At 40.8% G+C, this 15796-nt stretch overlaps 1 protein-coding gene across 5 annotated transcripts in view; it reads left to right on the forward strand.

Moving 5' to 3' along the window:
• LOC130165174 (radixin-like) overlaps positions 1-15104 on the forward strand; it is a 55535-nt gene extending 40431 nt beyond the window's left edge. For 4 of the 5 annotated variants that reach the window (XM_056370177.1, XM_056370176.1, XM_056370175.1 and 1 more), the window contains 13 exons: positions 4479-4562; positions 5186-5281; positions 5985-6107; positions 6360-6511; positions 6794-6877; positions 7212-7358; positions 8744-8840; positions 8943-9106; positions 9640-9770; positions 10158-10318; positions 10467-10559; positions 10760-10996; positions 12083-15104. In XM_056370177.1, the coding sequence (XP_056226152.1) occupies positions 4479-4562; positions 5186-5281; positions 5985-6107; positions 6360-6511; positions 6794-6877; positions 7212-7358; positions 8744-8840; positions 8943-9106; positions 9640-9770; positions 10158-10318; positions 10467-10559; positions 10760-10996; positions 12083-12247 (1734 nt within the window). In that variant the 3' untranslated portion in view covers positions 12248-15104. Of the gene's footprint in view, positions 1-4478; positions 4563-5185; positions 5282-5984; positions 6108-6359; positions 6512-6793; positions 6878-7211; positions 7359-8743; positions 8841-8942; positions 9107-9639; positions 9771-10157; positions 10319-10466; positions 10560-10759; positions 10997-12082 lie in introns of those variants that run through there. The other variant, XM_056370179.1, reaches the window with a different exon arrangement.
• Positions 15105-15796: the final 692 nt, after the last annotated feature.

A 15796-nucleotide genomic window follows, 5' to 3' on the forward strand; every position in this document is an offset into this window, starting at 1 on the left:
TCTGAGTGAGAACTCATCTTCACAACTGAAATGGAGAGGGGGATTTAAAAACATCTCAAAATGGCACTTTGACCAAAAAACTAAAAAATGTAAATGAAACAGCCACTGGATTCCACACAACTTGAATACTCAGTGAGGTACACATTGGGATTTCACTTTGTTGGCCTCACTTGCTGTGCTCTACCACTCACAAGACAATGATAAAGCAGAATCTTATGTCCCTTTTACACAGTCATGGTGGGAATGTTGTGACTTTATTCTTCCCCGCTGTCCTGTATAAGAGGTACGAACATGGAATGGGGGGACATTGTTACTCTGCCTTTATGTTCTGCCTTTATGCTGGCAGAGGAGATAGTCACAGAGCCGGATCAGCGCCTGTGTAAAGGGCAGAGCGAGCATTGCGGGGACAGGACACCGACGCTGTTGTGTTACACGGCACGCCTCTGATTCCGTGTAAACAAGCAGAGGCGTCATAACGAGGGGTTTTCTCAATGGCAATATAGCAGGACCTCTATATAAAAAGGGGCTTTAAACTAGTCCCCACTTTCATGTTTGAGGCTGGATGTCTCTCTGTATGTTAGGAAAAAACAAAGAAAAAAACAATAACCCCACAAAAGATTTTGCTCTGTTTTGTCTTCACTTCTTCACGTCTTCGTTGCCTGCCACTGGGCCTCAGTGTCATGTGACTGGAGATAGATAACGAGCTGTAAACAATGTCCACCAGATGCAGATATATGGTGATGACCTACCGCGAGACTAGCCAGTGCCAGCGTCAACTGGATGTGTGATTGAGAGAGGGAGTTGTTGAGACGGATATTTTTCCTGCTGCTAATATACACTCTGCAAGAAATACTTATACAAGATGGTGTGGCGTAGCATAGTAATTAAACAGAGTGAGACCAAGCTATAAAGCATCTGTTACCACATCTAAATGAGCTGCAAACAGGTATTCAATTTGCTTGCAAACACAAAACATGTCGGCAAAAAAACTGAAAACTATACCGCAAATGTGACTGCCGAAGAACAGGCTTCTTTTTATTGTCTGCTTCTATAACACTTCAAGTGGACATTGAGATGTATTGGACCTGTGCCACAACTGGAACATGACACAGCCGCGTCAAGTGGACATCCAGTGTTACACTAGTTTTAGGGTTTACCTCTTTCAACAACTTTTAAGGCATGTCAGTTCACATCATGATTCTCCCTAATATGGCAGCAACAAACACACCTGAATTTGTGGGTCATAGACATGCTTTGACCTGCAAAAGAATCTGATAAGTTGTGAAATATGCCTTTGTTTGAACTGTACTGCTGGTCTAACCCTAAGCTTTTGATTTTAAAATCTGATTGGTCCTCTTAAGAACTGTTATGTTTCCCAGTCGGTGTGTCTAGTGTCACCAGACGGACAGTGTCGTATAAGGACAGGCTTGCAAAAGTCGCTCCTTTGAGACTTCTCAGTCGTCGGTGTATGTGATTAGCCGTGTCAGTGCCTCGGCATGTTGTTGTCCCTCTTCTCCTCCCCCTCTCTTTGCAGGAGAGAGAGGATTAACTGACCGTCTGGTCCATACAGGATTCCACCTCTCTCCTCTCTGTGGGTTGGCTATGTTTTGGCAGAGACGCATACACACATGCAGCACAAAGGCTGGCTCTTTCACAGCTGATTGCTGATGGCAGACGGGCCCCACACAAACACAGAGGAAGAGACATTCAAGGCCGGTCACTTGGAAACCCCAGCTCAGCACTACATTCTCCATAACCACTCCTGTCTCAGAAAGTCAGTGAGGCCGCTACTCTTGAAACCAACACAAAGTCTTAATTCATCTGTCAGTGAACCATGAACAGGTTATTTTGCTGAAGTGCCTTTGTGCACTTTTAAGTGTAGTTGGAGATGTTGCCATTAAAGCTGGCTTCATTTAGTGTTACTAAATTTGTTGCAGAATCTTCTCACAAAAACATCTCAGTACTTGGATTAAGTGCAAGTCTGTTTTGCTAAATTAAGGGTCACTGAGTTCAAAACTCTATGGCAGTGCTCTCCAACCTTTTTAAGCCCAACGTCCCTGACCTCGGCCTTGAGGAAAGGCAAGATCTACCTACTAAAATGTTGAGAGGACAAAGGCAGCCCAACTTGAGGGCTTGTATTTAAGATACTTGTATTGTAATTGTGCCAGTTTCACCACCAGTGTTATTACATGAGCCCATGACCCTCCTAGCCAAGCAACACATATACTCTGCACTGCTTGGGGCCCCATCAGTTTTAAACTCATTGTAAATATTCTCACCTCTTGTTCTCGGAACATGTGTAGAATTCAGAATTCTTTTCACAGTCATAATATATTGGGTATGCAGGACATACGTGGTGTAAAAAATGAAGGGTGGAGGTGTCAATTCTCATTACCCCTGTTTTTGGGTTTTGGTTCCTCTTGGTTGAAAATTATATTTATTTGTGTAGGCCTGCTGCAGTGGTATGAAATGGGAAGGAATTACTTTTTGTCTGATTGCAGCTTCTGATAAAACCTGGAAAATATAATTGTTGATCCTTGTTGAATATTTTTTCACACTTGTCTGTGTGAGTTAGCAAGTTAGCAATAGCTCATGTTCTACTATGTAACAACATCCACAGCATCCTCGTTGAAATGATGTTGACAGGGCTGTGTTGTAATAATAAGCCCCTAATGTAATTGGATGTCAGTCATTGCTGTTGAGTGCCCAGAGAGCTACATGAAGACTTGCATCCATAAAGCATCCCATATTCAATTCAAGGAATCATGCTAAAAACTGATCCAGGACTAAAAATGCTCCGACCTCAAAGTAGGCCTTGAGTTATTTATGAAGCTTTGTACACACACTCAGCAGAAAGTAGCAGTTTTCAGGTGAGAGTAACATTACCAAGAACTATAACATAATGACATATTTCCTGTATTGTTATATCGTGCAGTCAACACATTTAAAAGATAAAACTTAGTGAAGAACATTTTTTTCTTTGTTAAATAAATCAGTCTACATTTCAACACCTCTTTGAAAGCGTATACACATCTTTCCTGTTATTTGCTTGTTACCCTGATTTCACCTCAGTCTTTTGTTTTTCCACCCCTGCAGATAACTGGCATATATTTCCCAGACATGGATCAAGCCTTGGTCTTGATGGTGACTTAAAATAAAGGGCCTCTCTGTATGGAATCTGCATTGAGAGACATATTGGCAACAAGCATGCCAAAGAGATTTGGTCTGAAAGAGCACACAATATTTATTTTAATGCAGCAACTAGAGGCAAAATACAATCACTTAGTCACTTAAGATGTAATCTTTTTCTGGGAAGCTGTCCACATTTTCCAACCAAAATAAAGCTCTGCCTTAAGCAGGTTAGGTTGTGAAAATGTGGGTTAAAATTTAGTCCCTTTTTAAAATAATGTTGTATAAATAGTCGGTTGCACATTGCAGTAATAGTGTAGGCGATGCTGGAGTGTTCATGCAAAATGCCTATAGTGTAGAGAAAGTGCTGCAACTTTTCATGGGTAATTAATAAGAGGGAGACAGAGGCAGATACATTGTGGTCAGAGCTCTATGTGGCAGGGGGGGGTCCAGCTATATGCTGCATAGACACAAGTTTCATGGATTATTCATTGCATTGAAAGACAGAGAGAGGGATGAAAGCAGTAGACGTTGAAGAAATAAAGAGGGGAGAAAGGGAAATGCAAAGTAAGCGTTCCTGAGGTTTTGTGTATAATTGGAAAAGGAAGGTTTCATTGCCTCGGTTTCTTCTTTCTGTTTCCCTTTTCCTTTTCCTTCTTTTTTGTATAACTGGCTCATCGACAGTAACATCGCTGTAACTTAATCTTAAAAAGAGCACACCCTAGATCATCTCTCTTACTTCCTGTTGCGCTCTATCTCCCCCGTGCATTTTTTTTTCTTTTTTCATTCCTCTTGCTAAACTTTGTGCTTTTGCACTCTGCCGCTCATACTGCGTCTCGTCTTTCTCTGTACCATGTACACTCTTCTCGAGTTGTTAACCGCCACTGAGGTAACGTGTAGCTCAGTGTGTATGTAGGTGTGGGAGGAAGGATGTGAGATGCTTGGGAGGTCAGGCCCGCTCTGTTCTGTGCCATCAGCTGCTGCTAGGCCTACTGCCAGTGCTCTTCAACAGGGCACAGCCAATGACTGAGTGTTATCCTCTGCTCCACCCCAACAAAGGTCCTTGAGTAGTAGGCTGCCTTGAAAGGTGGGGCTTGCTCTCACTGGCAGAGTAATATTGAAAGAGAAAAGGGATCTTTACTATACACGTTCTTAACTGAACTTATGTCTTGTCGGTTGTGTTGGTACATGCATGCTATGGCCACATCCTACAGTATAATATGTTTATCATTAATTAAGCTACAAAAAAGCTTCAAGCTGCTTCACAATAATCCTGAAAATGGTTGCCCATGGCAAGTCAAAATCTTTGCCTGTGTAAATGTAAACTTCTTGTTGTGTTTGTTTTCCAGATCAATGTCCGTGTTACCACCATGGATGCAGAGCTGGAGTTTGCCATCCAACCGAATACCACAGGAAAACAGCTCTTTGACCAGGTGAGCATGAGTGACACAACCACAAATCATTTTTATATTCAGTAATGGATTGTAACAGACCTTTTTTTCGCTGTCTAAAAGGAAGCAGAGATTTAGCATTTTCCTCTTTTTTTAGAAACTTCATTTTAGAGTAGAGAATTACTACTTACCTGAAAACACTAGGGTTGAAGCACTAGGCATGACCCACTCAATGTCAAGCTGTAAAAAGGAAATGTTTTCTGTTACTGATAATCAATCAGTAATAAGCAGTGGATGTCAATGAATTTTCTGTTTTGGGTTGAAAAGTAATCAGCTGGGTGTCTTGTGAAATACTGGAGGCACACTTTTCAATTGGTAGAGGCTGCCAGCGTTGTTGGTTAGCAACTCATTTATTGTGATGATCACATGCTAAAATGATGCATGTAGGCAGTAGTTTAAGATGTTTTCTGCATAACCATGATGTTGTATCATTATTCACTCCCAATGACCTTTGTGGAATGTCACCACCGTCCCTCTTTTCTTCTATTTCCTGTCTGTCTACACTGTCAGCTGTTAAATAAAGGCAAAACTGCCATGAAGTTGAGTTATAAACTGATGCTTGGTGATGATGTAGGAATTCAGATTTAATTTTGTTTTGTTCTCAGGTGGTGAAGACAGTGGGTCTTAGGGAGGTCTGGTTCTTTGGCCTACAGTATGTGGACAGTAAAGGCTATATCACCTGGCTCAAACTCAACAAGAAGGTGAGTCTCACTTCACTTTAATCCCCTCCTTTTGTCATAACCATCAAAACACACGTAGCTGTTCTTTCATTCTTCCATTTTGTTTGTTGGGATCCAGTGCCAGTGTCTGTTGTTTGTCTAGGATTGGCCTAGAAATTCTGCTGTGGTTTGGTGCCTCAGATGTGCTCCTATAACAGGCTTCCTCTCTCACTCGGGCCAACAAACCCTCCAGCATTAACCCCACTATTACAGTGTGTCTGTGTGTTTCCGAGTATGCATGATAGAAAATTCCCCTCAAACTGTGTGTGTGTGCGTGTGTGTGCGTGCGTGCGTGTGCGTGCGTGTGCGTGCGTGCGTGTGTGTGTGTGCATGTGAGAGAGAGGGAGTAAGAACGAGAGAAAGACAGACAGAGACTGCAGAAAAATGTGATGAAAAATTCCCCTTGCACTGACGTATGAAACCAGTGTGTTTATGGGCTCAGATGTGCGTGTGTTGAAGCACCACAGCCAGTGTGGACCAGTGCCGGACATGCATGCAGTTATTTAAAAATCTGTGATGAGCTAATAGTTATTGGTCTATTTTATTATGGATTAAATATATATTTAATTTCAAAATATCCCGGTGTGCCACTCACTGAGATGTAACTATGACACAAAGATTATGATCTGCTGATGGATGGATGGATGGATGGGTGGATGAAGATGCTGTTGTCTTTATTTTTCAGGTGACCCAGCAGGACGTGAAGAAAGAGAACCCTCTGCAGTTTAAGTTCAGAGCCAAATTCTTCCCTGAAGATGTCTCAGAGGAGCTAATCCAGGAGATCACCCAGAGACTCTTCTTCCTCCAGGTATCAAGCCACTCACTAAACCAAGTTTTCATCCAAATGTAGAGCAAATTGTAACAAAGTTTCCAAAAAATCTTGAGGGGAAAAATGCTAATTAATGTGTGTTTCCATCCAACAAATATTTATTTCTCCCTGTGTAATTGGTGTAAGCTGGCCACACTTTGTTAAACTATTAACTGAACTGATAAATATTTGAAAAGAAAGGAGAGTGTTGAATAAATGTAATAACTCCTTTACTCCTTCCCATTCCTCCAGGTGAAGGAGGCGATCCTGAACGATGAGAACTACTGTCCTCCAGAGACAGCTGTGTTACTGGCATCATACGCTGTCCAGGCCAAGTACGGAGACTACAACAAAGATGTCCACAAGCCCGGCTACCTTACCCATGATAGACTGCTGCCTCAGAGGTACACACACAAAATATGTCACAACCTACACTGTATGGCTCTGGTGTGACCGGACTGCTGCCTGCTGTGGGAGGTGCCTCCTCAGCTTTCACACAGCAGATCTCTCCAAACCTGGAATATGTCTCCTTCCCTGTTAGAATCGTCTATGATTTCCTCCAGAGGAAACAATTCTGTGCCGATCGACATTCCTTCAGGTGAAAGTCATTTCATTGTGTGTGTGTGTGTGTGTGTGTGTGTGTGTGTGTTGTGTGTGTGTGTGTGTGTGTGTGTGTTTATGTACAGAGTCCTGGAGCAACACAAGCTGACCAAGGAGCAGTGGGAGGACAGGATACAGACTTGGCACGAAGAACACAGAGGAATGCTCAGGTGTGTCAAACTTTCCTCATCACATTCTCCACTTGAAACCTCTTGAGAGAGACAGAAATTTTATCTGTGATTGTACTTGTTATGGACTTGTAATATCATGTTAGGATGTGGAAGTACGTCATCGTCTGTGCAGTTACTGTCTGTTGAGGGCTGAAATATTCCCAAAGTTTCTTTGGACCTACCTTAAGTTGGAATGTGTGATTTGATTGTATGATACTGTGGCCATTTCTTTTAAAAATCAAATTCACACAGATTAATTTCTCTTTTACAGATATGATAATGTTTCTTTAAAAATGTGCAAAACCTTCCAACTCTTGTGTTTCCTCTTCTTTAGAGAGGACTCGATGATGGAGTATCTAAAAATCGCCCAGGACCTGGAGATGTACGGCGTCAACTACTTTGAGATCAAAAACAAGAAGGGCACACAGCTGTGGCTGGGCGTGGATGCCCTAGGCCTCAACATCTATGAACACGAAGACAAGTAAGGCACAGACACACAAATAGATTTGCCGGGTTCACTTACAAAATCGGTGATGTGTCAAAACATATATGTGTGTGTATATATGTGTGTGTATATATATATATATATATATATGTATATATATATGTATGTATATATATATGTGTGTGTGTGTGTGTGTATGTATGTGTATATATATATATATATATATACACATACATATATACATATATATATATACACATACATACATATATATATACATATATATATATATATATACACACTGGAGGACGAGAGTAGATTTGAGGCCAGTGATACATAATGTCGCAATCACAACCGCTGGTACATGTGTGTCAACGCATGTCGTCATAATGATGTCTGTTACAGCTGCTGTTATACAAGATCAAAACCAAAGCCATGTGTGATGTTAGTGTCCATATAACATGAAAAAAGACTTGCGGATCTTGTATAAACTTGTAATCTCTATGATCAGTTCTTAGCCCACAGCAAGAGGCAACTTTTACATGGTTATGTCACAGAGTGAGGGTGGGTGTGTTGCTTTAATTTCAGCATAAAATGAGTAGAAGATCATGAACACACCTTTATATTTTAATTTCATACATATATATTAGCCATCCAGACCAGTTGGCAATTGATTCAAATACCCAATAGACAGATAATTCTGTGCAGGATCTTCTCAGAGCTGATCTTGCAATTATTGTCAACACAGCATGATCCACAAGTTGCTTTTTAAGTGGGAACACTGAGTACTAACAAAACTTGTCTCGTCTCTCTCTTGTGGGTAAACAATGTAATGAGGACACTTTTTCAAAATAACAAAACAAATCTTCCGAACTATATTGCATTTTCTTGTTATTTGATATTAACATCTCACATAAACAAGCTGTAATATGTTCTGGCTTAGTAAAGGACTCGCAATACATAATCTCCAACAGGGTTAGATATTTTTAGTAATGAGGGAGAGGTGGAGAAAGGAAGACTGTCTGTCCATTGTAGGAGAGTCTTTCCTGGTCAGAGATTTTTTCCGTTTGTGGAAGAAAGGATAGATTTAATCACAACTCCTGTAGCATTTCCTCTCACTGTCTCTCTGCTTTGCCCTTCCTGTCTGTTATCTTGGGTCATCACAACTGCTGTCCTTCCTTGTGTCTCCCTTGTCCAGGTGACAAGGGAGAGACACAAGGAATAGCTTTTTTTTTTTACTCCTTTCTTTGTCTTTCTTTCTATTTGATCAGAGAACACCAACTTTTGTGTCAAATCTTTGCAGGAGGTGATATTTTGAGTTGAATTTGTAAAATCCTGTTTTGTGTCTCGTCATGTGAGTGGGATGTAAGTTCAAATGTTAAAAGTGCACACCATTAACCACAATTTAATATGTTTCCCAGGTTGACACCAAAGATTGGCTTCCCTTGGAGTGAGATTAGAAACATCTCTTTCAATGACAAGAAGTTTGTCATTAAACCAATTGACAAGAAAGCACCTGTGAGTGTCAGATTCATAAGAACTATAGACTTTCTGCTTTATTTATAGAGAACATTTCCTTCTTCACATTTAAGGATATATTTTCTACCTTTCCCTTTGTAGGACTTTGTGTTTTATGCCCCACGTCTGCGCATCAACAAGCGTATCTTGGCATTGTGTATGGGCAACCACGAGTTGTACATGAGGAGGAGAAAGCCCGACACCATTGAGGTGCAGCAGATGAAGGCTCAGGCCCGGGAGGAGAAGCACCACAAGCAGATGGAGAGGTACCGCAGAGGAACACTCACAACCACCTTTACATTTTAAATATATATAATTAAAAGGCTTCTGCAAAAGAAATTGTATAAGTGTTTCTAAGCAATATATTTCCTTTTCAGAATGTTTGAACTAATACGTGTGTAAAGCTAATATCTGATAACTTAGCTTATTATAGTTCAGGACAATCACTCCCCATTTCAGTGACTCAAATACAGAAATGTATACACAAAATTGATAATTGTAAATGAAACAGATTTAACAGACCAAGATTTAAGTTTATGAGGCAGCTTGTTCACTAAAAGTAGCTGCTTGTAAAGGTAAACAGATGGTAGAGCTTCTACACTAGAGGGCAGTCTTGCCTCTTTTACGCAGCTGCTCTGAGGGACGAGTGCCTGGTTATTTCATGTCGTTAAAGGTGCTGCAGCTTTATTTAAGAGTGTTGATATGTTGGGTTTCTCTGTATTTGTAATGTTCAGGGTAAAATGTTTCTAACTCATAAATGCTCAAGTAATCTGAAATATGTACTTGCAAAACTTTTCAGGGCCCAGCTGGAGAATGAGAAAAAGAAGCGAGAGCATGCAGAGAAAGAGAAGGAAAGGATAGAGCGTGAGAAAGAAGAGCTCATGGAGAGGCTAAGGCAGATTGAAGAGCAGACGATGACAGCTCAGAAAGGTACCTGTGTTTCTTGTTATCCATCCATCTGTTCACTTACCTTTGCTGGCTCCCTCTTCCTTCTTTCTATCCGTCAAATAGCCATAACTCTTTCATTCCTCTGGTTGTGTAAACTGCTACTTTATTAGTAATGTTTTTATTAAAGAGAAACCATATCCAATTCTATATTTAGCATAATTGTACAGTGGACCCTGTACAACTGATCAAACATAATAAACAAATCAAACCTTATGTATGCTCAGATTCACCTGCCTGAGTCAGCAGTATTTGACTTCACCTGATAATATCAGCCGATCTCATAGGTTTGAAGTTGAAATGTGTAGAAAATTAAGTTAAAGAAAAAATTGTATGTAATGTGTTTGTGTTTGTTTTTGTGCCTTTCCACAGAGCTTGAGGAACAGACTCGCCGGGCAATGGAGCTGGAGCAGGAGAGAAAGAGAGCGAGAGAGGAGGCGGAGAGGCTGGAGAGAGAGAGGCAAATGGCCGAGGAGGCAAAGTCAGAGCTGGCCAAACAGGCTGAAGACCAGCAAAAGAACCAGGAGCAACTGGTATGTGTGTGTTTGATGGTGTGAGACATTCCAAGCTGTGCATATTAAATTGTTTATGTGCACACAAGCCTCTGTACTCTGCAGGATTATTCAAGGGGATTGTAAAGTATATTGTATGTGTAACAGTAGGATCTTTGTTTCATCCCAGGCTGCTGAACTGGCTGAATTCACAGCCAAGATCGCTCTCCTGGAAGACGCCAAAAGGAAGAAAGAAGATGAGGCCACAGAATGGCAGCACAAGGTACAGCACTCCTGTCTCTCCAACCCAATATAGGCAAACATTGTTTTTATTGTGTAATCTGAGCTCAAAAATTAGAGTAACATGCAAACACTTAGAACTGCATTGGTGCCTTCATCCACTCTGATAGTGACTTGAAATTATTCAGACCCTCTGCACTGTCGTCGTCTTACACTCTCCCTCTCTGTGTCCCCCTCCTGCAGGCTCTGTCGGCCCAGGAGGACTTGGAGAAGACCAAGGAGGAACTGAAGACTGCAATGACAGTGGTGCCAGCGCCTCCTGGCGGCCACGCTGAGAGCGAGCATGACGAGCAGGACGAGAACCACGCAGAAGCCAGTGCCGAGCTGTCCAACGAGGGCGTCAGCCAGCTGGACCTCCGCAGCGAAGAGGAGCGCGTCACTGAAGCCCAGAAGAACGAGAGGGTCAAGCAACAGCTGCAGGTGAGAACGAGGGGAGAAAACTTTTCGGACAGGGATGGAAAATGGTGTCCTGAGGGCCAAATTAGACTCCCGGTGAAGTCTGAAATATTCAGTTTAAGGGCTACATCAAAACTTTTGACATGGCGTGGGAGCTACCTTTCCCAATGTCAGATTCACTTTCTCACTTAATATCAAGTTCATGAAAATGACATGAATATACATCTAATAAATGACGCCTCCAGGTGGAGAGCGACGTTGCGTTGAAATGACGTCTAAAACTTCCCGGATGAGTAAAAACTTTCGAATAAAGTCACTTCTATTACATTAAACAACATCTTTCTGATCCACACAAAAATTCAGTTTATTAGTTTTAAGCAAAAGACTCTCAAAAGTCTCGCAAACACAATAACAATGAGATTATATTATTTTCTAACAGCAGTTTTGTTGCAAAGAAGAAACACCAGCCAGGAATTGGCACATAAGGGTAAGATAAGGCATACATCTCTGTCCATTCTTCTTTAAACTCCTGCTTTTAACAGGAGTAAATGTGCTGGCTTAGACTGTAGCCTGGCTTTAAAGCAGACCTACCGGTAATTAATCGATCAAACTGATGATATTGAATCGCTTCATATCTTTCACAACTTTAAGCATGTTACAAAGGCTGTAGAGCTAAGCCGGGCTGCTGTATAGGCCAGGACTCACACTGAAGCTATGGCAAGAAGAATTCAGACATGAACCAAACAGTTTTATAAATCAAGAATTTAAAAGAAAATTCCCACACTGGCCTGTGTGTCCGCTGCACCTGTAAGCCAGCACTGAAAAATAATGCTGAAAAACACTGGCCCGTGGCCAAACCTGACACATTGACACACAGGTAGCCAGAGGCTGTAGATTAGTGGCTTTGCGTCAATCAGATGTTTATTTTTAAAATGATTAAGACGTATTTTCCCCGTTTTTCTCATCCGCTCCTGTGTTCTTTTTCGCGTTCTTTTCGTCCCACTGTTGTTTTTTCTTTCTTTTTCTATTTTTTTCTTTGCTTCTTTTTCTCTGTCTTCTCTTTTTCTCTCCTCATCAACCTCTTATCCTTTCTTCTATTTGTTCACTCAGACATTAAGTTCAGAGTTGGCCGAGGCCAGAGATGAAACCAAGAAGACACAGAACGACGTGCTTCACGCCGAGAATGTTAAAGCAGGCCGAGACAAATACAAAACGCTGCGCCAGATCCGACAAGGCAACACGAAGCAGCGCATCGATGAATTTGAGTCCATGTGAGAACAGCGCCTCTCCCTCCTCGGCCCGCTTTGCCTCAGGAGTACGTGTTTCCGAACTTTCCCCTCAGCGGCCGCTCGATTTTCATGGACAACAGATGCTGCCGTCCTTGTTATCCCAGTGAGTGCCCCTCAACAAACCCCAAGCAATCTTGAGAAATAATCTTGTCAAACGTTGCCAAAGTCCTGCCCCACATCTCCACTCCAGTTTGAAAATTGCTACGATACAGAGCTGCTTACACGCCACTTTGAACAAGCAAATATTGTCAAACTGCAGAGGTCATCTTTAATCCACAGGGGAAAAGAGAAACTGTAAAACCAAAATGGAAGCAATTGGATTTTTTTATTTTGAGCAAACATGGCCATAGAAAGCTACTTTTGTTGTGTTTTTTTGTTTGCTTAACGACTTATATGCAAAGCTTTAGTATGATTCCATGTCTTCAGTTAAAGTAACCTGTCCTCTCCTTGTTTTTAAGTTCTTTTCCTCTGCTTTTGTTTGACTCGTTTTATTGATGATGCCCTTCTTTTTAGTTGTCTGTCGAACACAATGAGGAGTTTGGGAATAAATGAGGTCAATATTTTCATTCAGTGTCAAAGCGCTGCTATGTTACATCAGGTCACAACATTTCACATGCTAAATATGTTAGAGAGCTGAGCTGAGATCATTTCACTCTATTCAGTCTATTCAAACTATTGTTTTAATTTCACATTAATAGGTTTATATAAAATGACACTGCAGTATTTTAATAGTTTCATTTGAGGCTAAATATCAAGAATAGCAACATTTTCTGATTTTGATGAAAATCCATCGTGTGAAGTGAATTGACCCTCGTAGGGAAAAGAGCCACCCAACTTGAACGAATGTAGCACAGGTAACAAAGGGAAAGTGTTTTACATGCAGAGGTGATAGGACAGCATGTAATAAGCTTGTGCCACTGAGCTATCGCCCCTTGAGCTTGAAAGTGTTATGAAGATAAGCTAAGATAAGCGTGTGTGTGTGTGTGTGTGTGTGTGTGTGTGTGTGTGTTTTCGTTTTCCAGTTGCATCCCAGTGTTTCATTCCCAGTCACCATAGATGGTTTTCTCTGCCTACCAGCTCACAAAGGAGCGCAGGGTATTAAATGGACAGACAGAACAGACAGATTAGTAATGTGTCCAAGCTGTTTGTCTGTTTGTCCAAATGTGTGTGTGTGTGTGTGTGTGTGTGTGTGTGTGTGTGTGTGTGTGTGTGTGTGTGTGTGTGTGTGTGTGTGTGTGTGTGTGTGTGTTTGTGTTTGTGTTTGTGAGAGAGAGAGAGAGGGTGTACATGAGTGTGTGTGGAGGTGTGGAAGCTGAGGCCTGGCACCTTTCTGGCTGGGGAGCTTATGAAAACATCAGTCCTCCACCCGGGACAAATCTCTACCTCAGTAATGTTAGCAGTGGTGACTGACAGTCAAACACTCAGGGTGTAACCCCCCCCACCCCCACCTCTCGTTTTCCAAAAAATAAGATTTTACTTGGTTGCTGTTACATCTGTTGGCAATGCTCCTGGGCAGGCTACGTTTGGTCAGAGCTTAGTTGCTTTGTAGCTGTATGTTGGTCAAGTGAGATCTAGTTTGGAAAGAGTTTTTTTCTTACATTTGAAGCTGGTTTTACTTGGTGGTCTCTCCCTCCTCCTGGCCTTGCTCAGATGTTTCTATTCATTCTCATTTTGTCTGAAAATAATCCCAAACAATGAGGAAGGTGAATTAAATAATGTTGCAGATATGAGAATGGAGATGTACTATAATATACAGATCTGACTGGGTCCTGTGATGTGTTTGGTTTCTTAAGAGCCATAAGTTGTCGGTGGTAAAAGGCTGGGTCTATGGAACCAGCTGGACTCTAGACATCTTAAAAGAAGGCTCTCCTGTAAAATAATTCAAATGGCCTTCAAAGTCTGCACTGAACTTTTCTCTCCTCTTTTACAATTTCAATGAAAGGAGACAGTTTGCAGACCTGCATTGAATTCTTGAGATTGAGAGACGTGAATTCGTAAAGAGATGAGATATTAGTTGTTCTTAATGTGAAGGGACCTCACTATTGTGATTTGTGCAAATCTCTCCAAAATAAAATGGAGAATCAGCCAATTTCTTCCCCTAAAATCATATTCTAAATTCTCATCAAACATTGTTTGTGCTCAGACAACAAATTGACTCTACCTTTTTGTGGGGTGGAAAATATGTTCCAGGGTGCATTTTTGAAATGAGTGAACATTAAGTTTTCCTTTTTTTTTTTTTTTTTTTTTATTAACAATATGATGAAAAATGTTTATGGTATTATTTGTTACTGCTATACTTGACAGCTGGTGTAGGTTGACTTTTTTTTTTTTTTTTTTTGATAGTCAGAGTTTTAAAGTCAAAGCACTTGTATGAAACAAGACACTGAAGACTGCCTTTTGTGTTTAACTTCACAGTGTCCATTGTTAGTGTTGTGTTTGCCATAGCAGGTGAAAAAAATGATCCTGTGTTTCCAGCTCATATTTTTGTATTGTGTACAAAGACCGTAAACCAGCAGCATGCATCGCTATACTGGACAGCTTAATTGGAGGGGAAAACTCACACCACACCCCCAAACCTTCCACAATCAAACTATAAGGCTTCAGTTAGACTCAGTCTTTCTTCACAGCAGAATGTTATTAGCCTGCCTGTCCCCTCCAATGAAGCCAGCGTCTGTGATGATGTCTGCTCTGGCACCAGCTGTCATGTTTCGCTGTTTGTTTTTTTTTCTTTTCTGTTGTTTTTTTTTCTCCCCTTATGTTCATGATAGTATTCTTTAAGATAGAAGGCACAGATGGATTGCGGTCCATTTCATTGGTTCACAAATAAAAGTTTTAAATTTTGACCCTGTGTCTTGACCCATTTGTTTTTTTTAATTGTGAAGTATTCAGATTTCTCCTGACATTTTGTTTGTATTAGTGGCTTGAACTATGTGTGTGTGTGTCCAATTTTATAGATGTTATAGATAATGTTATTTACAGGTTATTTCCCCTTTCCATTTCAAATGTTTTTTGTTTTTTTTAACCGTATCTTTGAACCATCATAATTATTATTTACAGGCATGATTCACACAGACAAATGAGTAAGTATAGAAACAAAGTGATTATTTGGAATAAATATATGAACACGTTTGAATAAATCTCGATTTGGTGTGACTTGTTATTTTTTGGGGCACAAAACATCCAGTTTGTTTCATGTTAGTGTTGGAAAACTCCCGAGTTTTGATGTTTCTTTAGACAGCAAGTGATTTGCATCAAGTCAAAAAGCGCATTTGACGGCAGTACTGTGTTAAATTAAATAAAACATGGCAGTGATAGAAAATACAGAGTGCACAATAGCTACATTCAAATGTTAATAATAGCGATGGTGATTAGAGGGGACAAAACCAAGCAAACATAGAAACTGACCATGAGGAGCTGTGCAGAGCAAAGAGCCAAGAGACGAGTCTGATTATTAAGAATGTGTATATTTATCATACTGTCTCACAATCAAGCAGTATGCATTATTTACACTATGTTTTTATGGCATTATAATAAG

This window comes from Seriola aureovittata, chromosome 24 (genome assembly GCF_021018895.1).
Source record: "Seriola aureovittata isolate HTS-2021-v1 ecotype China chromosome 24, ASM2101889v1, whole genome shotgun sequence".
Classification (NCBI taxonomy): Eukaryota; Metazoa; Chordata; class Actinopteri; order Carangiformes; family Carangidae; genus Seriola; species Seriola aureovittata.